General features: G+C 36.9%; 1 protein-coding gene across 1 annotated transcript in view; it reads left to right on the top strand.

Moving 5' to 3' along the window:
- The window catches only part of CPD (carboxypeptidase D), a 66,065-nt gene that overhangs the window by 27,454 nt on the left and 10,893 nt on the right, over positions 1-27,718 (top strand). Inside the window, exons 3-15 of the mRNA XM_065911097.1 lie at positions 2,421-2,563; positions 3,487-3,656; positions 4,808-5,157; positions 6,090-6,281; positions 7,849-8,016; positions 12,193-12,302; positions 17,386-17,488; positions 17,976-18,118; positions 19,683-19,852; positions 20,030-20,353; positions 23,075-23,270; positions 25,832-25,967; positions 26,896-27,027. Of these exons, the coding sequence (XP_065767169.1) occupies positions 2,421-2,563; positions 3,487-3,656; positions 4,808-5,157; positions 6,090-6,281; positions 7,849-8,016; positions 12,193-12,302; positions 17,386-17,488; positions 17,976-18,118; positions 19,683-19,852; positions 20,030-20,353; positions 23,075-23,270; positions 25,832-25,967; positions 26,896-27,027 (2,337 nt within the window). The remainder of the gene's footprint in view (positions 1-2,420; positions 2,564-3,486; positions 3,657-4,807; positions 5,158-6,089; positions 6,282-7,848; positions 8,017-12,192; positions 12,303-17,385; positions 17,489-17,975; positions 18,119-19,682; positions 19,853-20,029; positions 20,354-23,074; positions 23,271-25,831; positions 25,968-26,895; positions 27,028-27,718) is intronic.

Below are 27,718 nucleotides of genomic sequence, written 5' to 3'. Positions count from 1 at the left end.
GTGCGCTATTCACTCGACCCAGAAAACTCCACAAAATAACACTCGTGAGACTGCCCAGGCCATAAAGGGTATGCATATCCAAAAAGCCACCAAGTATCTGAAGGATGTCACTTTAAATTCCGTCGTTACAATGGTGGAGTTGGTAGGTGTGCACAGGCCAAACAGTGGGGCTGGACGCAGGGTCGGTGGCCCAAAAAGAGTGCTGAATTTTTACTACACATGCTCAGAAATGCAGAGAGTAATGCTGAACTTAAGGGCTTAGATGTAAATTCTCTGGTCATTGAGCACATCCAAGTAAACAAAGCCCCCAAGATGCAGCGCAGGACTTACAGAGCTCACCGTCGGATCAACCCCTACATGAGCTCTCCCTGCCACATTGAGATGATCCTTACTGAAAAAGAACAGATTGTTCCTAAACCAGAAGAGGAGGTTGCACAGAAGAAAAAGATATCCCAGAAGAAACTGAAGAAACAAAAACTTATGGTCCGGGAATAAATGCTGCAGAAAATAAATGCAAATAAAAGTAAAAAAAAAAAGAGTTTAAAAATAATATTCCATTGTATATAATACTGTTGATTCCCTCTAGTGTATTTTTTCATTTTATTTATTGTATTCTTCAGCCCTAATTGGTCCTTTTTTATATTTTCTAACTCTTTGTTGAAGTTTTCGCCATGTTCATCCATTCTTCAGTGAGTATCTTGATGATCATTGCCTTTAACTCTTTATCAGGTAGATTGCTTATCTCCTTTTCATTTAGGTCTTCTTCTGAGGTTTTGTCTTAGTCTTTCGTGTGGAGCACATTCCTCTGTCTCCTCATTTTGCCTGATTTTCTGTGTTGATTTCTTTATGTAAAGTAAGTCTGTATGTCTCCCAATCTTGGAGAAGTCCTATGGGCTCAGCAGCATGCTCCCCTCTGGCTCCCCAAACCAGACACTTCATGGGTGTTCCCTATGTGGGCTGCTTGTTCCTTTCAGTTGTGATGGGGTCCCTCTACTCTACCATTTTGATTCAGACCCTTATTATCACCTTTGTGGTACAGAAGAGTACAGTTAGAATAGTAGACCCTTAATAATGTTTTGACATGAATGACCTTCATAACTTGAAGATCACTTGAATATCTTTCATGTTCATTCTGTCAGAAATCTTAACCTCTCTGTGCCTTGCTTCTCACATCTGTAAAATGGGTGAAATAGCAATACCTGCATCATAACGTTGTAAAGAGTAAATGTTAGTATGTGTAAAGGTCATAGAACAGAGCTGGGTTGCAGAGAAGAACCAGTTCTGACTCCTTGTTGAAACTGTTTCTTTGACTTGCTTTTTGTTGCTTTTGTTACTATAATCATACATACTGCCCTGCCTCAAAGGACCCTATCCCTCTTTCTGACTGCTAAACTAGAGTACCAGGCTTCCCAGTGGTTAAGAATCCCAAAGCAAAGGACACTGGTTTGATCCCTGATCCAGGAAGATCCCACATGCCCAGGAGCAACTAAGCTTGTGCACCACTGCTGGGCTAGCACTCACTCTAGGGCCCATGAGCCACAACTACTGAGCCCACGTTCCATAACTACTGAAGTCCAAGTGCCTATAGCCCATGCTCCACAACCAGAGAAACCACTGCAATGAAAAGCCCGGGCACTACAACAGAGAGTAGCCCCTGTCTGCTCCAACTAGAAAAGGCACATGTGCAGCAATGAAGACCCACCACAGCCAAATAATTAAAATAAATAAATTGATAAAATCTCAAATTAAAAAAACAACAACAACTGTTAAGTGCCTTTGTTCAGCTCTGACCCTGTAAGATAATCTGACCCTGTCCACAGAAATGAACACATCCCTTTCACTGGCTGGCCCATTCCTAGGGATACTTTGCAAGACTAATGGCCCTTTTTAAAAACTTTACTTCTGCACTGCCTGTCCCTCTTTATTGTGCCTTTTGACTTTAGTTCCCCACCGCATCTCTGGTTCTGTAAGAGAACCTGGCGTCCAGACCCCAGCAAGATGGTTATTTTGAGACATTAGTGTGCCATCTTCTCAGCCTGCCAGCTTTTCAAATAAAGTTGTATTCCTGGCCTCAACTTTGGCCTGTCATGTGGCAGAGAGAGCAGAGGGAACTTGGACTCAGTACACTGGCATATAGTAAACATTCAAATATAGAACTGTCATCATTATTACTGTTATTATTAACTGTTATATTCATGCTCTTTATAACTGTTTACCTGTCAATCAGATACATTTCCTTTATATATATTCCTTTCCAGTGTGTATTCCTTTTACCTTCCTTGTTAGTCTCCTCTGTAATTCAAGAGCTTTCTCTGATTTCAAACAACTTAATGAAAGAGAGTTTATATAGGCAGAGATGGCTTTGGTCTTTTTGAGAGTAGAATCCTGAGAATAAACTTACTTTTTCTTCCATGTTTCAGGTGGTATGCAAGATTATAATTATGTATGGGCCAACTGTTTTGAGATCACGTTAGAACTATCCTGTTGCAAGTACCCACCTGCTTCACAGCTTCGGCAAGAATGGGAGAACAATCGTGAGTCTTTGATCACATTGATTGAAAAGGTAAAAGCAGCTATACGGAAGGGTGGGTATGGAAATAATTGATTGAATAGGGGGGAAATTTGTGTATGTGAATAAGTCTATGCTAGATACCCGTTGTCTCTTTTTATTATTTAAGATGATAGATAATCTTTAGAAAGTATTAGAATCTATCAGAACATACTCAGAACCTCCATTTCCCTTCCCCTGAGCTCTCTTCCTCTGGAGAGCTTCCTTTGACTATCTTACAACACTTCTACAACTTGAAATAATTAGCAAATAAATAAATAATTAGCAAAAGTTGTATTACCAGATTCTTACAACACCATGTGATCATATTTGCTAGAGAACCTTTACCACCGTATGAACCACAACATAAGTTTAACTTAAATATCAGGCAGGCTAATATACTGTATGTATCAGAAATTGCATGTATCAGAAATTGAGGCCTCCCAGGTGGTGCTAAAGAACCTGCCTGTCAATGCAGGAGACCTAAGAGACATGGGTTCCATCCCTGGGTTGGGAAGATCCCGGAGGAAGGCATGGAAATCCACTCTAGTAATCTTGCCTGGAATCTCATGGACAGAAGATCCTGACGTGATACAGTCCATAGATTCTCAAAGAGTCAGACACGACTCAAGTGACTTAGCATGCACGCATGCTTACATTATAAATAGTATCTCATTGAGAAAAGCAGAAGTCTAGCTTTGAGAAGAGGGAATTTCAAAAGTACTTTACCAGCCTAGGTTTCAGATGACTTAAGTTTCAGGATTTAATCTTTTTGGTCTGTATTTTATTTAAACTTGGAAGGATTGAAAAATGTTTCAGAGGGCTAGAAGAATAACTTTATTTTTGAGAAATTCTAGCATCAGTGCAGAGAGGCTATTCTCTCTTGCCTTCCAAATTGACTCTCTCTGAGCAGTCTATGTTGATTCTTGTTTTTCTAGGTCCACATTGGCGTTAAAGGATTTGTTACAGATTCAGTAACAGGGGCTGGCTTAGAGAATGCAACTATCTCAGTGGCTGGTATTAATCATAATATCACAACAGGAAGATTTGGTGATTTCCACAGATTACTTGTTCCTGGAACTTATAACATTACAGCAGCTTTAACTGGGTATGAATTTTATCTTTCAATTCGTTAATATGGTGTATCCATTGATTGGTTTGTGTATATTGAAGAATCTTTGCATCCCTGGGATAAACCCCACTTGATCATGGTATATGATCCTTTTAATGTGTTGTTGGATTCTCTTTGCTAGAATTTTGTTGAGGATTTTTGCATCGATGTTCATCAGTGATATTGGCCTATAATTTTCTTTTTTGTGTGATATCTTTTTCTGGTTTTGGTATCAGGGTGATGGTTGTAAAATGAGTTGTGGGAGTGTTCCTCCCTGTGCAATTTTTTGGAAGAGTTTGAGCAGGGTGAATGTTAGCTCTTCTCTAAACGTAACTAGATAAGAATTTAAACTAGACTCTTAAAATGTCAAGCTTCTGTTTATATCTAGACAGAAATACATTTGGGGAGATCTTACTATATCTGGCTTTTGTTTTTCCTTGTTTTCTGATTTTTTTTCCCCCTTTTGTAATGAGAAAATACTACAGTAGAGTCTTGTCACTTTAACTATACGACTGGATATGAAGCATAGTTGTAAAATTGGGAGGAAGGAGTTTTAAAAGCTCAAGGCTAATTGAATACCAGGGTAGAAAAAACTCAGGACTCTACAAAAGACACTTTGAAGAGCTGTCTTACCATCAGCTTTCTAATACACAGAATGAGTGGTTACCTATGACCTCTGGAACCCTTTCTGTAAGCTCATTTTGCTAAGGATTTACCTGTAGCAAATAAATTACCTTCAATTTTGAACTTTCCTATTTGGTAAAGTAGTTGGAATGTCAGTTTGATAAGGCACTACAAAGAATCAGATCATTTATCCCTACTTTGAGTATTGTAGGAATGGTTACAAATGGATCAACTACCTCCATTTTTCATTATATTCTCTTCTTTGAATATAACTTTTTATAAGCATCCTAATGTGTGGAACCTGAAAGGATGGTAAGAGAAGTAGTTCTTTAAAGACTTAATCTGAGATTATTTGTGAAATAATATCCTAAAAGTCTTGAATTTGCACATTTCTCTTTATTTGATTTTATTTTTGAGAGACAGTGCAAGAGTATGAGAAGGCTGTTGTGCTTTTATAGTGTTAAAGCATTGTCTGTTTCAGTCTAACTCCAAGCCCATCTACTTTTTCGAATTTTTCTTTTCAGATATATGCCACTGACTGTTAACAATATCATAGTGAAAGAAGGGCCAGCCACAAAGGTGAATTTTCCCCTACGACCGACTGTGGCTTCAGTAATCCCTGACACGACTGAGGCTGTAGTAACAGCTAGCACAGTTGCTACACTTAATAGTCCTCTTGGAACACAGTCTACCCACCAGCCAATTCAACCACAGGACTTTCACCACCACCATTTCCCTGACATGGAAATCTTCTTGAGAAGGTTTGCCAATGAATATCCTAACATCACCCGACTTTATTCATTGGGAAAATCAGTTGAGTCAAGAGAACTTTATGTAATGGAGATATCTGATAACCCAGGTGTCCATGAACCAGGTAATTGGTGTAGTTTCACACATAATTTCAGTGTTGCCTCTCAGAGCTGTGGGCTATATTTCTTTGCTTCATCTAGAAAGGTCACCTGTAGTATTTATAACTGGATCAAAGAAAATGGGACCAATCTTCTGCTAGGAAAAAAAAAAAATCCATTTGATAATCCATATTATGCACCATGGGCTTCCCTGATAGCTCAGATGAGAAAGAATCTGCCTGCAATGTGGGAGACTGAGACCTGGGTTCAATCCCTGGATTGGGAAGATCACTTAGAGAAGGGAATGGCTACCCAGTCCAGTATTCTTGCCTGAAGAATTCCGTGGACAGAAGAGCCTGGCAGGCTGTATAGTCCATGGGGTCACAGAGAGTCAGACACAACTGAGCAACTTATGTATTATGCAGCATATTTAGCATACTACACACATAGGTTAGATTCTTCCAGCTAATAGTATTTTTATTTTTGTAGCATATGATATATGTATGTATGTATGTATGTATATATGTCGTTTAGTCCCTAAGTCGTGTCTGACTCTTGCGACCCCATGGTCTGCAACCTACCAGGCTCCTCTGTCCATGGGATTTCCCAAGCAAGAACACTGGAGTGGGTTGCCATTTCCTTCTCCAGGAGATCTTCCTGACCCAGGAATCAAACTTGTGTCTCCTGCATTGGCAGGCAGATTCTTTATCACTGAGCCACCAGAGAAGCCCTTATGTGTATATATACATATTCATATATGTATAATATATGTTTACTTTGAGCTTGCTATCTGACATGTAGTAGTAACGAAACTGCTTTATAAGATACTTTATCCTGTTTCTTTTGTCAAAATATAGCTTAAAATTTTGGTTCAAGGTCTTTGTGTATTGGGTGAAAAGTGAGCAAGTCTAGGATGAATGAAGAGGAAAAAAGGTCTTCCATGTAATTCTGTTTTCAGGTGAACCAGAATTTAAATACATTGGAAATATGCATGGAAATGAAGTGGTTGGAAGAGAACTGCTACTGAACCTCATCGAATACCTTTGTAAGAACTTTGGCACAGATCCTGAAGTAACAGATTTGGTTCTTAACACTAGAATTCACCTTATGCCATCCATGAATCCTGATGGGTATGAAAAGGCCCAGGAAGGTAAACAATAGCTGTCTATTAATGCTTAATCATTTTGATTATCATTCAGTTCAGTTCAATTCAGTTCAGTTGCTAAGTCACGCCTGACTCTTTGTGACCCTGTGGACTGCAACATGCCAGGCTTTCCTGTCCTTCACCATCTCCTAGAGTTTGCTCAGGCTCATGTTCATTGTTTATCATATGGCATAATTATTTGAGCATAGAAAATAATCTGAACTGGTTGTTTCCCTAAAATTTCTTCCTGTTTTATTCTTATAATTTATCATTGGTTTTAGCTTTTTTTTTTCTTATAAGAGGCTAGTTTATTCAATAATTATGCCATCAAGTTTATATTTAATGAAGTCTCCACTTTGGTAATGGTTCTTATTTACTAAAATGTAAGATTTTAATAAATTGTTCCATTTTAACATTAATTTTTGTTAAATTATTTTGTTGGGAACCTTATCTAATAAGTGAAAACTCAAACCAAATTTTTTTTGACTCCCAGTTCTACTCTGCATGTATATGTAGTCTAAACCTGCTAAGTTACTGATTTCCCATTCCTCTGCCTTCCCTGGACTAGCCCATCTCTGCTGGGGCATCACAGTAGGGGCAAGGAGAGCAATTTTTTTACACGGGCCACCTGATGCAGAACACTGCAGAGTGAGAATCCATCTTTTCCTAACCTGTGGTTCCTTCCAAACAGTGATACCAGTGAATAGAATAGATCCCAAAATATGAATATACAGCCACATGGTTTGTTACTGTCACTGATTGAACACTGAATCAATTAGTGAATGACTAGGTTAATCTTTATATATGTATATTATTTAGATTCTTTTCTTGAGGACCTCATTCTTTGTCAGCCTCCCAAATCCCTTCCACATTCCTCCCTTGAGATCTTTCTGAAAGATGGAACTCATACTTACTACTAGTGAGCCCTCTAGTAGGCTTTCTTTACTCACTTGCATTCATTTTCTTATCCCTTAGTAAAATGGAATAAGCTCAAGTTGAACTCTTTCTCTTCCATCAGGTTAAACTTCCAACTGTGTTCTTGACTAACTTTACCTTTTAATAGTGATCACTTTAATATAAGCGTACTGCAACTTTTTTATTTTCATTTGGTCTGTTTTTTTTTTTAATTTGTTTAGTGACCTCTATATCAGTACAATAAAATCCCCCTCATATCAGTCCTGCCCACTTAATACTGTGATCACATTGTTGTATGTGGATTATTGACAATTGAGCAATATTTTCATATAATTCATATGATTGGGCTTTTTTCCCCCTCAAAGTACGATGAAAGGCAGAATTTCCTCACTTCCCTAATTAGTCATTGCTTGTGAATCTTAGGGAAGACCTCAGAAATGAAAGTTTTTTTTCTGCAAACAGGAATCAGGGCATGCAGAGGAGCTTTTGTACCTGGGAAGGCCTCACAGGGTCCTGCTCACTTTGAGTTGTAGTGTGATTGATCATAGTGAAGCCTGATGTGTTCACACTTAGCTTTGAGTTAAGATAGCTGAAGTCGTTTGTGCTGGATTAAAATGTAAGTGAAATATAGCTTACATTTGAATCTTTTATCACACAGGAGATCCAGTAAGTGTAATCGGCAGAAACAACAGCAACAACTTTGACCTGAACCGGAATTTCCCAGACCAGTTCGTTCAGATCACAGAGCCCACCCAACCAGAAACTATTGCTGTAATGAGCTGGATGAAGACCTATCCATTTGTGCTCTCAGCAAACCTGCATGGAGGTAACAGCAGTTTGCTATTCCACTAATTAATTCTTGTTGAGAGCATTTGAAAATCCTGGTGGAATTTTATGTGTTTATTGTCTTAGGCTCTATTAAAGTGGATATCCTGTTATTGCTTTTATGGCAGACAACAACAAAGGTCTTTTCTCATTACTTTTTAAGCCGATTTGCTGGCTGTTTTCCCCTCCCGCCCCCTCCCCTGTCCCCATACTCCTCTGTACTCCCTCCTTCCATCACCCCCGCGCCTTTCCTCTTTCTGTCTCTCTCTCCCCTGCTTCCCTTTTCCTCCTTCTCCCTTCCTCCAGTTCTCTCTCACCTAGTTCTTCAAGTGGTTTATATTTATCCCTCACAAATGTTTTATATTTATCCCTCACACATGGTTTATATTTATCCCTTTTCCTGGGAATTTGGTAACATGTTCTTTGTCATTCATAAAAATTAAACACTAACAAATCCAAATGTTTAGTTCTATTTCTCCCTAAAGTTTAATAAGCCCTTTTATGTAGGTTTAGATTTTGACATTCTCTTGTCTTTCATCTGCTGTATATTTAACTGCAACACAGTGACCTCATTCTTATGTAGTACCTGAGCTTATACACTTTCATATAATTCAGCCGGAATTTATCAGTTGAATAGGATGAGAGATCAAGATTAAAAATCATTACAATGTCCAACTATGGTTGTGTAAATAAGTGTCAATACCCAAGAGACCCGAAAACTTATCTCTACATGTAAACTTGTATGTGGATGTTCATAATAGCAGTACTCATAATCACCAAAATATAAATAATCCAAATGTTGACTGACTGATGATTAAAAGAAATATGCTATACAATTGAATGTTATTTGGCAATGAAAAGGAATGAAGTACTGATGCATGCTACTACATAAATGAGCCTTGAAAACATGCTAAGTGATAGAATTCAATCATAAGAAACCATATATTATATGATTACATTTTATTGAATACTCAGAAGTAGGCAAACCCATAGAGACAGAAAATAGATTAGAGGTGGGAGAGAAGGGGTCACTGCTAATGGGTATGGATTTTGTTTTTGTTTTTTTCTTAAGTAATGACATGTTCTATAATTAGATAGTAGGGATGGTTGTACAACCCTGTGAATATATGGAACAACATTGAATTTTATACCTTAAATGGATGGATTGTACAGTATGTGAATTATATCTTAGTAAATTTTAAAAAGAAGAGTAAAGTATTAACACCAGGGGCAATGGGTAAGAAGTTTACTGTCAACATTTGTTAGATTATACAAGAAAGTATCACAGTTGAGATTTGATGGTGTATAGATTAACCTGCCTTTTTAGAAATGACTGTATATGTTTAAGGATATTTGTATTTAAGAAGTAAATCAAGATTCCCCCAAAATGGCTTTGAAAGTTTGCCAATAGTAGGATAAACGTATTCTATAACTGGTAATCATGGACAATTCTCAAAGACTGAAATAGGAATTATGAAGTTACAGCCTGGTTAGCAATTTTTTTTTTTTTTTTGCTTTTTTCTTACTTTATTGATTGTATACCATGTTTGACAGAAAATATTTTTTGTTTTGAGCTTTTAAAAATATTCTCAGAATACATCAAATGTCATATTGACTAAATCTGAAAACATAATTCTAGTTACATTCCCGTGAGAATAATTTACATATGTACACATGTGGTATCAAGACCTTGGCATGGTGAGGCTACATCTTTAATCATGTAGATATGTTTCTTTCCATGACATATTTCATTTTCTCATCTTTAAAATCTTTAAATGAGTTTTGAAATCCTGGCAAAGAAATTTAACAGAGGAATTCTTTGCTGCCAACTTAACAATTTAAAAGGATTTTGAAAGAATTTAGAGAAAAGTAAGATTTCCTTTTGTAAATTTTATATTGATTTTTATTTAGGTGAAATTCATATCACATTAACCATGTTAAAGTAAATAATTCAGTGACATTTAGTGCGTTCACAATTTTGTGCCATAACCACCTCTATTTTGTTAGAAAATATTTTCATCTCCTCAAAAGGAAATCCCTTACCCATGAAGCACTTGTTCCTATCCCCATGCCCTGCAAGCCCTTGGTAACCACCAATCCACATTCTGTCTCTATGGACTTGCCTATTTTGGATATTTCATAGAAATGAAATCATATAATATATGACCTTTTGTGTCTGTCTCCTTTCACTTGGCATAATGTTTTCAAAGATCATTCTCGTTGTAGCATGTATTAGTACTTTATTTCTTTTTATGACAGAATAATATTCCATTGTAGGTATATACCATAATTTGTTTATCTATGTATCTGTTGATGGATATTTGGGTTGTTTTTATTTTTTACTGTTATGAATAATACTACTGTGCACATTGGCATACAATATCTGAGTCCCTGTTTTCAATTCTTTGGGGTTAACCTATGTTTGGCTTTTTGATGGAAATGCCATCATATGGTAATCCCATGTTTAGCTTCTTGATGAACTGCCAAACTACTCCACAGTAGCAGAACCATTTTATGTTCCCATCAGCAATATATGAGGGTTCTAGTTTTTCCACATCCCTACTTACCTTGTTAATTTGTGTTTTTTTGATTGCAGCCATTTTAGTGGCTGAAAGGTGATATTTTCCTGAAATTTAGATTTGTATTTCCCTGATGACTAATGATATTGAGCATGTTCTTGTGTGCTTCTTGGTCATTTGTATATCTTATTTGGAGAAATTCCAGTTCAAGTCTTTTGCCCATTTTTAACTGGGTTTTTCATCTTTTTGTTGAGTTGCAGGATTTCTTGACATAGTCTGGGCTCTAGATCCTTATCAAATTGCTTATTGCACATATTCTCTCCCATTCTATAGGCTATATTTTAACTTTCTTAATGACCTCTGATGCACATTTTTTTTAGTATTGATGAAGTCAAATTTATCTTTTTGTAATTTTGTAAAAAGCTCATGCTTTTTGTGTTGATACTGATTTTTAAAAATAAACTTTTATAGGAATATCCTAAGTCTTTTATGACATTTTTTTTGGTCTTATAAAATTAACCATTTGAAAGGCAATATTAAGTAGAAGTTGACTTTTTTCAGTTGTAATTTTTAAACCTGAGTCATCAATTCAGGGTGAAATTTAAAGAATTTTTTGGAGTAATTTGTATAAAAACAAGTGTTGAAGTACACTTACCTTATTAGAACTGTTTTGAGAAATAAAATGAGTGTTCATACTTGTTTCTTTAAAGACAGTTTTTTAAAACAGATGAATGTTTGCTAGTATTTGTTACCAGAGGATTACTTCATCTGGATTCAAGTTGAGTATATTCCTTCACTTCCACATGCAGTAAGTGGCATGGCAAAAATGCAAAATGAATGGCCTAATGAAGGCAGAATAAATGGACACATGGACAAATGAAATTGATGTGAATAATAGGAAGATAAGGGATTTGATTCTATGGTGGGGGAGTAGGCTCAGGGCTTCTGCCAGAGAAGCATCCTAATTGTTTCATTTCCTGCGGGTACCACAGAGGAAGTTGACATCCTTTCTATATGTTTTAAAACACACTCTCTGTACTTTAGGTCATGAAAAAGCCATATGATGTAACTCCAGTTGACAAATTTATAACATGAGCATAAAAGAAATTTTTAGCATTTGTTTCTGGGTGAAGGTCAAGTCTAGTTCTCCTATCCATAACATAAGTTGTTTAGCATCTCCAATTTAGACTCCACATCTACAAAATGAAGAGGGTGGGCTAATTGAACTTCAAGAGTTCTTTCTTATTTTAAAATTCTTTGAGCTTATAAATGTCTGAATTTCCAAAAAAAAAATCAAGTTTTGCTCACATTTTCTGATCCTTAGTATTACAAAAGTGAAATTGTTTAATTAAGCCTGTATACTTCTGATTTCAGTTCTAATGTGTAAATTATGTCTGTGAGTTCAGGTGAACTCCCAAGACCTTTCCAGTTAATACAGCCTGTAAGTGTCATGCACAGCTGTTTAATATTAATATTTTATTTATCTGCTTTGATTTTCTTTCAAGGAAATTAGCAACTTCTTAATTTCTATTGAGGAAATTAGTCTTGGAAAATTGCATTGGTGTCCTGTCCCTTGCAGTATTGTGAAAAGCTTACTTTCTGTTAATGCTCCATCTTGCAAGAAATAACACAATACATTTTCCTCATTTCCCTTATAGGTACTTTGGTGGTTAACTACCCTTTTGATGATGATGAACAAGGCATTGCCACATATAGTAAATCACCAGATGATGCTGTGTTTCAACAAATAGCACTTTCTTATTCCAAGGTAGGCTTGTGCTCAAACATAAAATGTTATAAAAATTAATTTTTCATTAAAAGATGCATTAAGACAAAGCCCTACAAGTCTCAGGTCAAGTGCTTTCTTCTCTGTTAAGCCTTCCTTTTTTCCTTGCAGACCACTTTACTTCTTTTTCTTCTTTGTTTCCCACCTCCCTTTTAAATGTGCTGCATGTGGTCTATGGCTATACCACCCTGAACGCTCCCAATCTTGTCTAAATGTACTGCATGTGTTTCCCCATTAGCCTTTAAGCTCAGGTAATGTCTTTTCATCTATAGCTTTTAGCACAGTACCTGGAACGTAATAAACTAAACAAACTGCTAACTTATTTCATTTGACAAATACTTAACTATAAATCTCATAAAGTAGTCTAAGGTGGGGTTGACAAGTTACAGCTCTAGGACCAAACCTAACCTACCACCTGTTCTTGTAAATAAAGTTTTATTGACACACAGCCATATCCATTCTTTAAAATATTGTCTGTTGCTGCTTTCTCCGTCAACATTTGAACATAAGTCAGTGTAATTCACCACATTCACAGACTAAAGAAGACAAACACTACAGTCATCTCAGTAGATGCAGAGGGGGCAGAATCAAGTCATTGCAATAGAACCTTTTGAGTCTGTAAAGCCTAAAATTTTTACTGTCTGGCTCTTTACAGAAAAAAATTGCCAACCTATAGTCTAAGGTATTTAAGCACCTAGTAGTAACATACTACAGGGAGCAGGTAGAAATTTCTGTATTTTGTAAACTTTCTATAATGAATATATGTTACTTTCATAATCAGAAATGTTGTATGAAATTTTATTTTAAAAATTGTTCCTAGAAAACATGTTAAAAGTTGAGGCTTGGGAACTAGGCTTGTTAGTTTCTGTTTTTGGTCTTACTACTGACTCAGTCTGTGATGTTATTGGTTATTGATAGATGAAACTTATTACTGCAGTTCTGTGCTCTCTTAGACAGACCCTTCTGTCATTCTGCTTTTCCCACTCCCTCATTCTATACAAGGTGACCTTGTGAGATTGTTCAGAGTTTCTAACAGGGCGTAAGTGTGTTATTTCACTTTAAAATATAGTTGTCTTCTATTTGGACATGCCATTTTAAAGGGATATACCTGAAATAATTTTTTTTAAAAATCATCAAAGTAGAAACTAAGAGATAAAATTTTATACATATCCCCATCACATTCTGCCCATTATTATCGTTCCACTTTTCACCCTCTTTGTAACTTTATTCCATAGCCTCTATATGTTTTCTTTGACCTTTAACCCTTTTGATTTGATTTCTTTTCTACCCAGCCTAGACCCATGGACATACCTTTCAGTGATGGGTCTTAGGATCTTTTATGCCCTTTTGACATATCTGCCTTGCCAATGGCCAACCCTTATTAATTATAGTCATCTCTCTGATACATCCCAGAAAAGTCACACAGTTATGGCCTTTGATTACAACATGTATATATAGTGCACTTTAACTTCAGCCTAGCCCTCGGTTCTCCCCAGTAAGCAACTTGACTCCCTGGCTCATTTCCCGCTATGGTGATTCTGAGCCTTTATTCTCTACTTGAGCCTTCTAATCCCAGCTTTGTCTGTCTTTCTCTCAGTAGATCACTGTGCCTTGAACTAAAGCAGAACTCTGAATAATCTGATATGCATTTCATTCTGATTCTGTCTTCTCAATTATTGTTTGTTTTACTCATATTCTTCATTTTTTTCTCCTAATTTTTAAAAAATTGAAGTACATATGATGTGTAATATTATATGTTACAGGTGTATAATATAGTGATTCATAATTTTTAGGGATTGTACTCCATTTATAGTCATTATAAAATATCAACTATTTCCCTGTGTTATTCCGTATATCCTTGTAGCTTACTTTATACATGGTAGTTTGTATCTCTTAATCCCCTACTCCTGTATTGCCCCTTCCCTTTTCCTCTCCCCACTGATAATCACTGGTTTGTTCTCTATATCTCTGAGTCTGTTTTGTTATATTCACTAATTTGTTGTATTTTTTAAATTCCACATAGAAGTGATATCACACAGTATTTGTCTTTCTTTGTATGATTTATTTGAAATTAGCATAAAACCTTCCAAAATCAATGAAGACAAAAGAAGGAAGTTTAAGGAAAGGCAGGCATTAAGGTGATTCAGAATGACCACCAAGCAGTGAATATGCCCTTAATCTGAAAATGCTAACATAATAACTGGGCAGGTGAAAGCAGTGGAATACATGGAACAGGTTTCAAAGTACATAGAAATCAAAGGATCTGGTGTATTTAAACGGATAAGCACAATTTAAAAGGGCAGGTGGATTTAAAGGAAAATCTTCCAAATGCATAGCTTCTGGGAGAGCAGAAAAGCAAAAAGAAATAAAGAAGTGCCTGCCCTTTGACAATTAGTGAAGAGAAAAGAGAAAAGGGTCAAAAAATGGTCAAAAGTTATATACCACAATAGGAAATGATTGGTGATTTCTGGCTTTATATTTTTCTTCTTTTTGCTTCCCTCAATTTTCTAATTTTCTACAATAACTTTTATTATATTTTAAGTATAATGAAATTTAATTTTAATCCAATTAAGTGAAAGTGAAAAAATAGAGCTATACAATGTGACAGATATCAAGGGAAGAGAAAATTTCAAACAGGCATTAGTAGAACAGTAGTGGTATTTGAATAAAATGTAGGTTATTTTAGTTAATGGTATCATGCCAATATTAGGGCTTCCCTGGTGGCTCAGACAGTAAAGAATCTGCGTGTAATGTGGGAGGCCTAGGTTTGATCCCTGGGTTGGGAAGATCCGCTGGAGGAGGACATGGCAACACACTCCAGTATTCTTGCCTGGAGAATCCCCAAGGACAGAGGAGCCTGAGAATCCCTGGGATTCTCCAGGCAAGAACACTGGAGTGGATTGCCATTTCCTTCTCCAATGCATAAAAGTGAAAAGTGAACGTGAAGTTGCTTAGTCATGTCCGACTCTTCACGACCCCATGGACTGCAGCCTACAGAGTACTGGAGTGGGGTGCCATTGCCTTCTCCGTGATCAATGTGCTATGATTATATAAAATGCTAACATAGGAAATACTGGATCAAAGGTGTATAAAACTCAGTGCTATTTTTGCAGCATTTCTACAAGTCTAAAATTAGTTCAAAAGAAGAATAAGAAAACTGAAAAGTCTCCACTTGTCTCTACTTCCTTGTTGTTCTCTCATGCCTCAGTTTCTTGTCATCGATCTTCCACCTACAGTTTCATCTGGAAGTGCCACCTCAAAGGTCACCAGAAGCCTATTTTAAACTTTAAGTCTAACACTCTTGTCTTCTCCCTTTGTACACATACACGACATGTACATAAATATTCCAGTAATCTAAAGAAATATCAATAACCTCAGATATGCTGATGACACCACCCTTATGGCCAAAAGTGAAGAGGAACTAAAAAGCCTCTTGATGAAAGTGAAAGAGGAGAGTGAAAAAGTTGGCTGAAAGCTCAACATTCAGAAAACTAAGATCATGGCATCTGGTCCCATCACTTCATGGCAAATAGATGAGGAAACCGTGGAAACAGTGTCAGACTTTATTTTTTTGGGCTCCAAAATCACTGCAGATGGTGATTGCAGCCATGAAATTAAAAGATGCTTACTCCTTGGAAGGAAAGTTATGACCAACCTAGACAGCATATTAAAAAGCAGAGACATTACTTTGTCAACAGAGGTCCGTCTAGTCAAGGCTATGGTTTTTCCAGTGGTCATGTATGGATGTGAGAGTTGGACGGTGAAGAAAGCTGAGCGCCGAAGAATTGATGCCTTTGAACTATGGTGTTGGAGAAGATTCTTGAGAGTCCCTTGGACTGTAAGGAGATTCAACCAGTCCATCCTAAAGGAGATCAGTCCTGGGTGTTCATTGGAAGGACTGATGTTGAAGCTGAAACTCCAATACTTTGGCCACCTCATGTGAAGAGTTGACTCATTGGAAAAGACCCTGAGGCTGGGAGGGATTGAGGGCAGGAGGAGAAGGGGACGACAGAGGATGAGATGGTTGGATGGCATCACCGACTCAATGGACATGGGTTTGGGTAAACTCCGGGAGTTGGTGATGAGCAGGGAGGCCTGGCGTGCTGCAATTCATGGGGTCGCAAAGAGTCGGACATGACTGAGCGACTGAACTGAATTGAATTGAATCTAAAGTAATAAATTTCCTCTGATAGTAGAGTGGTGTAAATGGTAAGCCTGTAAATGGTATGTTAAGTTTATGAAAGGGGATTGTTTTGTATATTTTAAAGTTAAGTGGTTAATCCTCAGTGGTGGGAAAGTAAGAAATTATTTCTCTCTTTATACTTTTTATTTTCTATTTACAAAAGAGAGAGGTGAAGTTTTGACCATCTTTCAAAGCTTAATTTCTTCAGGAAAATTCCCCTGTCACTGCAGTCAGAAATAATCTTTCTCTCCTCTAGCTTTCAATAGTGTTTATTTGTGCCTCTATAGAATTTTTTTTGTTTATTCTGTATTGAGCAAACAATTGCACACATGCCGTGCTAGACACTGCTGGACACTGAGGACACAAAGGCACAAACTGTTTCAAGGAGCAGGGTATTGTCTTTAGGGAAGAAAAAGGTGCAACCAGTTGTAGCAGAATAAAATCACTACAAAGTGCAGAGCACAGAGGGGCTGCCTCCCTAACAAGTCAGAGAAAGATGCTTACCTGTCCTTGTTTGTGAACTACCTTTTAGGGACTCTTGAGATCATGAAATGAAAGTATGAATATGAACAGTTTGGTTTTGTTTCTGAGAGGGATTGACTTGGATTTTTATATTTCTTGTAAATACTAGTAATAAATGAAGTCTTCAGTTTTTTTTTTTAACAGAGCATGAACTGTTTAATTTTGGTTTTAAAAAGTAGGTAATAAATCCATGTAGTAAAAAATCAAAGTGGCACAGAAAGCTATACATTGAAAAGTCTCTGCTTCCATGACTCCATACACTCCAACATACCACTCTTACTATCTTTCCTTATCCCCCTCATGTTTTTTTGATGCAGGTACAAACAAATACAAGTAAAGATTCTTTTTTTTTTTTTTAAGGAAAACTCGCAGATGTTTCAAGGTAGACCTTGTAAGAATATGTACCCTAATGAGTATTTTCCTCATGGAATAACAAATGGAGCCAGTTGGTACAATGTCCCAGGTAAAACATTCTTTTATATCAAGGCCATGTGACTTGATGGATTTTCTGTCCTCCCAATGGTATTGCTTGTTACTTGAGTTTTTAGTTTTGATAAATAATCATTCTTTTAAGAATATTTTATAATTAGTTTAAAACATTCAAATTACTTTTTCAACTATTTTTTATATTTGGTGCACTTTGAATTTTGAGTAAAATTATTGTACTTGATGAAAATGTTATATTTTTCCTCTGGCTATTATAAAGAACATTAGATGTGCTAATTAGAAGAGTATGAGCTACACTTGAATTCTTCCTGAACATGAAAGTACAGATGTTTTTTACCTGTACCACAAACATCGAAGCATTCGTACATGAACACATTACTGGTGTTCAACTATGCTGATAAAAGAACCAATTTGACTTTTTACTAGGAATGTTGCTTACCATTTGGGATCTGAGCTAGTTAGAACTTCTTCAGAGTAACTAATTCAAAGTTTTTATCCTTCAGGTGGTATGCAGGACTGGAACTATTTGCAAACAAATTGCTTTGAAGTGACTATTGAACTAGGTTGTGTGAAATACCCATTTGAGAAAGACCTGCCAAAATTTTGGGCACAGAATCGAAGATCCCTAATCCAGTTTATGAAACAGGTGACTATTCAGGAGGGACATCAGAAATTTCTTCCAAGAGCAAGATTTTTGTGTGTACATGTGGTTTTCATGCATTGATTTTGGAATACACCTCACTGGAATTCCAGTTTGACCTATTCATGTTTTAGTAAACCTATTTAGAAGATTTATGGATGTAAATAAGTTTATTTTTATGTGTGGAGAAAAGCTTGAAATGATTAAATGATGTAGTGATGATGTTTTACACTTAATGGACAGTGTCACTTTTTACCCTTGTCTTTATAAAAGGCCAATATAAATTGGATACACACCTAAAAATTTCTCAAGTGATAAGCAAGCTCAGCATATTAGGCTTCCCTGGTGGCTTAGCTGGTAAAGAATCTGCCTGCAATGCAGGAGACCTAGGTTCGATCCCTGGGTGGGGAAGATGCCCCTGGAGAAGGGAATGGCTACCCACTCCAGCATTCTGGCCTGGAGGGTCCCAAAGAGTCAGACACGACTGAGTGACTTTCACTTTACACACTAATATCTTAGAACACTTTATTCTGAAATTTTTTAAACATTAGGAAAAACTGTAAGACTAACACAATAAATACTACTCTTCCTTTACCTAGGTTTAACAGTTTTTACATTTGCTACATTTGTATTTTTTATACACACACACACACATGTATATACACATACACATATTTTTGCTGAACTGTTTCAGTATAAATTGCAGGCATTATGATATTTGTCCCTAAGTATTTAAGAATTTTTAAAAGTAGTCTAAAAATAGTTAATTCTCCTACCTGACATCTCCAATTGCTATTATCTCACCTAAGAAAAGGGCTTCCCAGGGGGCACTAATGGTAAAGAATCCACCTCCAGTGCAGGAGATGCAAGAGATACAGGTTCGATCCCTGGGTTTGGGAAGATCCCCTGGAGGAGAGAGCATGGCTCCCACTCTAGTATTCTTGCCAGGAAAATCCCATGGACAGAGGAGCCTGGTGGGTTACAGTCCATAGGGTCGCAGAGAGTCAGACACGACTGAAATGACTGAGCAGAGCAGAGAGAGAGAGAGAGAGCACCTACGGAAATTAATACCAACTCCCTATACTGCCTAATACTTAGTCCACATTCAAATTTCCTCCTTATTGTCCTCAAAATGTCTTTCTATAGCTGTATTTTAGAACCACAATCTTGTCAAGATTCATGCATTGCATTTGGTTTGATTATTACATCTCTTTACTCTCTTTGATCTAGAGTAGTCCTCTATTTTTTTTAAATGACATTTCCTTTTTAAAGCAGTCAGGTCAGTTTTCTTGTTGAATGTCCTATATTCTGAAATTAGGGCTGAAGTTTAAACAGTTGTTTATATTCCTCATGGTAAAGACAAATATAACTGATGAAAAATTCGCCTTTTGGAAAATGAAATGTTTTATTTAATGGATGGTTACATTTAGCTTTTCTCTGAAGTCCTGAATTCCTGTTTGTTCCACACATTTACATTATTTAAGAATCTGTTATGTTGGATGTGAACTCCCAAAATAACTCGATGATAACCTTTATCAGTAAAATCTGGGTATCCTTGTGTTTTATCCAGGTCCATCAGGGTGTCAAAGGATTTGTCCTAGATGCCACAGATGGCAGAGGTATATTAAATGCCACCATTAGTGTTGCTGAAATTAATCACCCAGTAACTACTTACAAAAATGGAGATTACTGGCGTCTCTTGGTTCCAGGAACTTATAAAATCACCGCATCTGCTCGAGGGTGAGTAACTGAATGTTCTGAAATTGGGTGCCTGAGGATGAAAGAAACAGCTCTGTTCTGGAAGGTTATTGCCAGAAAGCCCTGTGGAGTCTCAGCAGCCTTGAGTTGCCCTGTCTTCCCAGGGCTAGGGTTCTCCAGCTGCGGAGGTGTGGCCCTGATCTGTCTACTTTATTGCAGGTATAACCCGGTCACCAAGAATGTGACCGTAAAGAGTGAAGGTGCTGTTCAGGTCAACTTCACACTTGTCCGATCTTCAGCAGATTCAAACAATGAATCAAAGAAAGGCAAGGGGGACAGTACCAATACTGATGATGTCAGCGATCCGACCACTAAAGAGTTTGAAGCTTTAATTAAAGACCTTTCAGCTGAGAATGGTTTGGAACGCCTCATGTTACGCTCCTCCTCAAATCTAGCTCTTTATCGTTATCATTCATACAAGGACTTGTCAGAGTTTCTGAGAGGGCTTGTGATGAACTATCCACTTATTACAAATCTTACCAAGTAAGTGTCACCTTCTTACTGACTTTTTTTTTTTTTTTTACCTTTCTTTCTCCTTCCTTCCTTCCTTTATTCTTTTTACAGAGGTTACATTCAGCATAAACCACATTTAGAAATATTTGGGTTGAATGTATAGAGTTGACATTAACTTATTTTGAAACAGATGTTTGCTTGGAGATCTTTCTAGCAATGAATATTGGAAACGTTTACAAGAAACACTGGAGCAGAGCTACTTGTTAGTTCAGTAATGTGTGACCTGTGCCTCCAGAAAACGTAAAACCACTCTTTCTTTTTTTTGCCTTAGATCAGATTTCTTTCTTTCTTTCTTTTTTTAAATTAATTAATTAATTTATTTTACTTTACAACATTGTATTGGTTTTGCCATACATTGACTTGAATCCGCCATGGGTGTACATGTGTTCCCCATCCTGAACCCCCCTCCCACATCCCTCCCCATTCCATCCCTCTGGGTCATCCCAGTGCATCAGTCCCGAGCATCCTGTATTGTGCATCAAACCTGGACTAGCGATTCGTTTCACATATGATAATTTACATGTTTCAATGCCATTCTCCCATATCATCCAGCCCTCGCCCTCTCCCACAGAGTCCAAAAGACTGTTCAATACATCTGTGTCTCTCTTGCTGTCTCGCATACAGGGTTATTGTTACCATCTTTCTAAATTCCATATATATGCGTTACTATACTGTATTGATGTTTTTCTTTCTGGCTTACTTCACTCTGTATAATAGGCTCCAGTTTTATCCACCTCATTAGACCTGATTCAAATATATTCTTTTTAATGGCTGAGTAATATAAAACCACTCTTTCTAATGATTACTTTGATTTCAAAACCCTTTCCACTTCTCAGCTGCAGATTTTATGTTCTGAGTAAATATTATTTAGTTTTATTTTGCTAGGGGCAAGGGATAGGTTTAGAACAATGAGCTCACTTGTCAGGAATAATGTTTAATCTTTTCTTCAAATTAGAAAGTGAAGTCTGGTTGGCTGTCATTTTCTGTACTTTAGTCTCTACTCACAGTTACTGTTCCCTGAAGCCTTAGGGGCTCATGTGATTAAGGGTTCTGAGAAAACACGCTGTACTGGCTTATGTGAAACTGATGACTGAGATAACTTTTACCTTCATTTCATTATGCTTCTCTGCTTCACTTTCACTGTTTCAAAATTATTTCCTTGATCTGTTGATTCCTACTGTCTGCCTGTTGTAGGGTCTTTCCTTTACATTTTGCCCTGAGCTTTTAACAAGTCTTTACTCCAAACCAAATGAACATTATCTAGCCTTTTACTTTTCACTTTTTTTTCTTTCACTGTTTCTTTTAATTTTACCAGTAAATTTAGTTTCTCAAATTCTGGTTTATAATGTTTGTGATTGCAAAGGATTTTACTTTTGCACACAAATTGCACATATTTACTTTGGCAATTACCAATTACCTGTGGTGTTGGAGAAGACTCTTGAGAGTCCCCTGGACTGAAAGAAGAACCAACCAGTCCATCCTAAAGGAGATCAGTTCTGGGTGTTCATTGGAAGGACTGATGTTGAAGCTGAAACTCCAATACTTTGGCCACCAGATGCGAAGAGCTGACTCACTTGAAAAGACCCTGATGCTGGGAAAGATTGAGGGCAGGAGGACAAGGGGACGACAAAGGATGAGATGGTTGGATTGCATCACCAACACAATGGACATGGGTTTGGGTGAACTCCAGGAGTTGATGATGGACAGGGAGGCCGGGCATGCTGCGGTTCATGGGGTCGCAAAGAGTCAGACACGACTGAGCGACTGAACTGAACTGAACTGAAATTACCTCTCTTCCATTGGAAGATACCAATTACCTCTTTTCCTCAACTGATTCTTGAACTTTTCTACCCAGGTCATGTTTTAATATTGTCCATCTTAGTGCCATATAGAGGTTAAAGACTTTCTTATTTTAAAACAAACAAAAAAAATTGGACATTGATTTGCTTTCCTTTTACTTAGTGAAGTTTTTTAACCTTTAAATGCAATTGAGCATGCATTTTTTGTTAAATAGTCCCCCTCTAATGTACAACATCTGCCCATGGTGGGAGGCAAGACAGTTTTAGGTGGCCCTCCAATGGTTACTAAGTATCATTAAATACCTTTGTGCAAAAGCAGTGCTTTGTCTATTCTATTAATTCTCAGTGCCAATTTTTTTTTTCTATCTAACTATTAATAAGTCTTTCTTTATATCAGAGAAAGCAGGGCTTTAAAATTAGTTTTGCTGTGATTCTGGTACTGCATTTAAAATATAAAATGTCTTATTTACATAAATTCATTTAGATCTTAAAAAGTAAGATTTTATGCATTTGTGTATATTTAGAGATTTCAGGAATAAAAATTTAAGTGAGTTAAGAGACATATACTAACTAGAGAAATAGTATAGATTATAGAAGATTGGGTAGACATCACGAAGATGATTGAGGAATCACTGGACTTTTAAGGAATGCAGTTCTCAATCATAGTCATTCCTAAATCTGATAGTATCTCACATCTGTTTGACTTTCTTTGATCAAGTGAACCTAATTTTCTTAAAGTATTCTGACACAGAGATTTATTCTTTAAAGATTTTTTTTAAGACTTTTTGAATTTTGTTCTCATTTCTGTTTTTAAAATCTGTAAGGCAGCATTAACAGTAATCAAGTAAGTAACTTGATTACTTACTGACTCTTTGATTCTGGTTTTCGACAGTTTGGGACAGAGTGCTGAATATCGTCACATTTGGTCCCTTGAAATCTCCAATAAACCCAATGTATCTGAGCCTGAAGAACCAAAGATTCGTTTTGTTGCTGGTATCCATGGCAATGCTCCAGTTGGAACTGAACTTCTTTTGGCTCTGGCAGAATTTCTCTGTCTGAACTACAAAAAGAACCCAGCTGTTACACAAGTAAGAGAATAACCTGTTTTGACATGCTTTAAAAGGATAAAACTCAGTGACTCACTGATTGTATACTGGTATCAAGGCATCATTTTTTAAAAAATTTAATTTCCTGTTAGATTTTTATACAGTGGTACTTTTAAGATCGTTATAAACTTTACTCTTTAAAAATGGACCTTGGTATATAGTTGTTAATAGTGTCTACTATATTTCTTTGTATATATTAAGAGCCATAGAGGAAAAGAAATAATAAAGATTTGCATTCAGTCCTCTATTCCTTTATATTACCCTTCCATTCTTCACTCACAGTGATAGACACTCTAATTTGAGGGACTTCCATTGCCAGTTATTTACAGTTAGGGTACTATATTGAAAAATGAGGTGGAAGAGAAATAGTTCTTCTTTTCATGTAATAAAGATGAAAGTATTGGACACCCTGGATGCTAAGAGATTTTAGAAAAAGTGATACAGCAGCGCCAACTTCAGTCATCCATGACTAGAGACTATAATGCTGGTCCAGAAGCTGCTTATATATGATTAAACAGCCGGGTTTCTGTGTTGTGTTAGAGAAAGGAAGGAAAGAGTATGCCTCTGTTTAGAACACTCATTAATTGGCAATGTCTGTATGGAACTTAGGAAAGGGAAAAGGAAGTAGTATTTGTTTAATACCTACTATGTTGTAGGTACTTTACATCTATCATAATTTAATCCTCAACCCTGCAATTATGTTATCTCCATTTAATAGATGTGAAAACTGAGGCAGAGATATTTGATAACTTACAGGAGGTCACACAGCTACTAAGTGGTAAAGCTGGGATTTAAGCCCAGGTTTGTGTCACTCGAAAGCCTGTGCTATTCTGTTTTACTCTACTGCTTCCGCTGAGACAAATTTGGAAAGAATTGATGTCACAAGTAGGATCCCATGATGTGGGGTTAGGTGAGGTGAACGTAAATCAGACTTGATCAAAAATTTTTCAAAAAAGGAGATCCCATTGACTTCTTCCTATTTTCAAAGATTTTGTTGATGTTGTCGTTTTAAAATGGGAGATTACCTAGTAGAGTGGTTCTCAATCCTGGCTACACATTGAAAAATCTGGGAAGTTTTTAGAAGTCTCAGTGGCTGGGCTCCATCCCCAGAAGCATCAATATTCCTTTAAAAGCTCCTTATTCTATTATTTTGCCACAATTGCTACCTACTGATCTTATGGTTATAAAAGGTACAACATCTACTATGAATTTTAAAACTCGTAATTTATGAGATTTTGCCTCACTGGTCTAATTGGGCTTAGGTCACTTTAGATTGGATTTCCCAGGTAGCTCATTGATAAATAATCCACCTGCAGTGCAAGAGACAGGTTTGATCTCTGGGTGGGAAGATCTCCTGGAGAAGGAAATGGCAACCCACTCCAGTATTCTTGCCTGGGGAATCCTATGGACAGAGGAGACTGGTGGGCTACAGTCCATTGGGTTGCAAAAGAGTCGGACACAACTGAGCAACTAAACAACAACAATGCTTTAGATTGCCATTTGTTTTGACCTAAGTGTCAGAATTGTCTGGAGACTTCAAAGAATTATATACATAACCAGAGACCTGTGGTTAAGCCCAAGCATATATACTTTAGGAAGAAAATCTCCCTCAGGGGAAAGATTCTAGGATAAATTAATTAAAGGGTTGCAAATATATTTTCAAGCTATTGACTGTTTTACCAGACCAAATAAACCAGGGATCACTTATTCTGATTTACTATTAGAAATATTTAGGATAAATTACATGAGAAGTTCATGCCATAAATATAGGTATTAACACCTATGGATGTGGATCATCTGAAGGGAAATTATTAAGGTAAGACAAATATCCTACCCCATATTTCTTTGATATGCTGATTTCAACTCTTCTGTCTCATTATTTCCAGATGTACATTGATATTTGTCAACTAGAACATTATATGTTCTAGTTTTTAATCTGGAAATACCATATTGCCATTATTATTGACCTAAGCCAGCCAGTGCTCAGCAAACCTTTTCTATAAAGGGTCATGTAATATACATTTGGGGCTCTGTGGGTCAGATGTTCTGTGTTGCAACTACTCAACTCTGCCATTGCAGAACAAAAACAGTCATATGAATGGGCAAGACTGTGTGCCAGTAAAACTTTATTTACAGTAACAAGCATCAGGCTGTGTTTAGCCTTTGTGTGTGTGCTCAATCACGTCTGACTCTTTTGCAGCCCTATGGACTGTAGACTGCCAGGCCTCTCTATCCTTGGGATTTTCCAGGCAAGAACACTGGAGTGCATTGCCATTTCCTCCTCCAGGGGATTTTAGTCTGTAGGCAGTGGTTTTTGACTCTTGATGTAAGTTTTCGGGAGGTCTCTAGGAACATTAGTTGTACAGTTTTTTATTCTTTTTAAAATTTATTTGGAGCAAGAAAGAATTTTATTTATTTTCCAATTCTGCCTTTTAAATCTGTGTTTAAAACAAATAATGAAGACTTTCTGTTTGAGGCATGGCAAGGTATCTTTTGATTTCACATAGAGCTAATAAACCCATTTATTTCTGTTTCTGTTTTAGTTGGTTGACAGGACTAGAATTGTGATTGTCCCTTCTCTAAATCCAGATGGGCGAGAGAAAGCACAAGAGAAAGACTGTACTTCCAAGACAGGACAGACAAATGCTCGTGGCAAAGACCTGGATACAGACTTCACAAGTAAGACTTATTTTTAGGCCATTAAAATACTTTGCAGATAATTTCATTTCTCTTTGCTAGGAGATTGGTTGATCCTGTTATTTAAATGAGTAAGGGGTGCTTTCTTGTCTAGGATGTACAGTATAAATGAATAGAGACATCTTGAAAGCTTTGCAGGTTTTCCTTGTTTTTTCATTTGCAAAGGTAATTCAGGTTTTTTCTTCAAAATCCAATATTGGGGAGAAGTTTCCATCACTAGTCATACAGAGATGGATATTCTCTCTCTCTACTCTCTTATATATGTCTGTACACACACACACACACACACACACACACACACACACACACGATGTATGTGTGTGTTGATTTGAAGGGGCCTGTTTCTTATTTACTTAAATATAAGGATCATCAGCTATAGATATTCTGCAACTTTTTCCACTGGATACATCACTGATATCTGTCTATTTTAATAGTTACAAATCTCTAACATTCTTATTAATGGCATTTTAGTATGCTATTAATGTATGGTAGTACTCTAATTTATTCAACAGTTTCCCTGCTGATGGACATTTAGTTTCGTTCTAATTTTTTGTTCTTGCAAACAATGCTGCAGAAAATTTCTGAAAATCTTATTTTTTTCTCAAAAACAGGTTATCATTTTCTAAGAGAGGATATATCTATCTCTTTTTGTTTCCAGTAAGAATTTTCTTAAACTTGCTAAGAGTCATTGACCTTTCAACATTATCTAAAATATGTAAAACTCAAAATAACCTGCCTCCTAGGATGTATCTTTCTTTCTTGAGATAGTGGCTTACAGTGTAATAAAGTGTTTATCTACAGATTTTGTAAGTTGACCTTTTGACTATGTTCAAGTAGGGAATATTTTCTTAGCTGCTCATACTAAAATTTTAAAACTCGGTATTTTATGTTTGACTTTTCTAATTTTTAGGTAATGCCTCCCAACCTGAGACTAAAGCCATCATTGAAAACTTGATTCAGAAACAGGACTTCAGTCTTTCTGTTGCTCTAGATGGTGGTTCAGTGCTGGTCACATACCCATATGACAAGCCAGTGCAAACAGGTATGTAGAATGTACTTTACATATATAGCATTTAAGCTTAGATAGGAAATTTCAAATTTCAGTTAGGTACTGTCCCTTCTGAAACTTTAAAATGGTGAGCCTTTGAGCACACTGCATGAATAACCAGCCTAAGAAGACTGTACACTCGTCAACAGTTCAAACAGTTCCTTGTAGGAGGGAGCCTAGCTTTATTCAGTGTAGCCATCTTGTCACACCTGTTCAGTTCACTCCATAAGCATTTATGGAACAGTTATTATGTCTGTAGATATTGGAGATACAAAAGTGAATAAGACACAGTGCTCGCCCCAAGAAATTCACATCATGTAACCAAACATTGAAAGTGAAAGTTGCTCAGTTGTGTCCAACTCTTTGCAACCCCATGGATTATATAGTCCATGGAATTCTCCAGGCAAGAATACTGGAGCAATTGTGCTGCAACACAGACAGATTTTTTACCAGCAGACCCACAAGGGAAACCCATGAATACTGGAGTGGGTAACCTTTCCCTTATCCAGTGGATCTTTCTGACCCAGGAATCAAACCAGGGTCCTCCTGCATTGCAAGTGGATTCTTACTAACTGAGCTATCAGGGAAGCAATGGTACTGAATTCCCCTCTCCTGCTTTAAACTGTGCCTGACTGATTGCACCTTGTGGGGAGTTAAACAGTTGCCTGTTGAATCTGTCTGAGGC

Source organism: Muntiacus reevesi, chromosome 18 (assembly GCF_963930625.1).
Source record: "Muntiacus reevesi chromosome 18, mMunRee1.1, whole genome shotgun sequence".
Taxonomy (NCBI): Eukaryota; Metazoa; Chordata; class Mammalia; order Artiodactyla; family Cervidae; genus Muntiacus; species Muntiacus reevesi.
The sequence above is the reverse complement of the archived record's forward strand: the minus strand, read 5'-3'. Positions and strand labels throughout refer to the sequence as shown.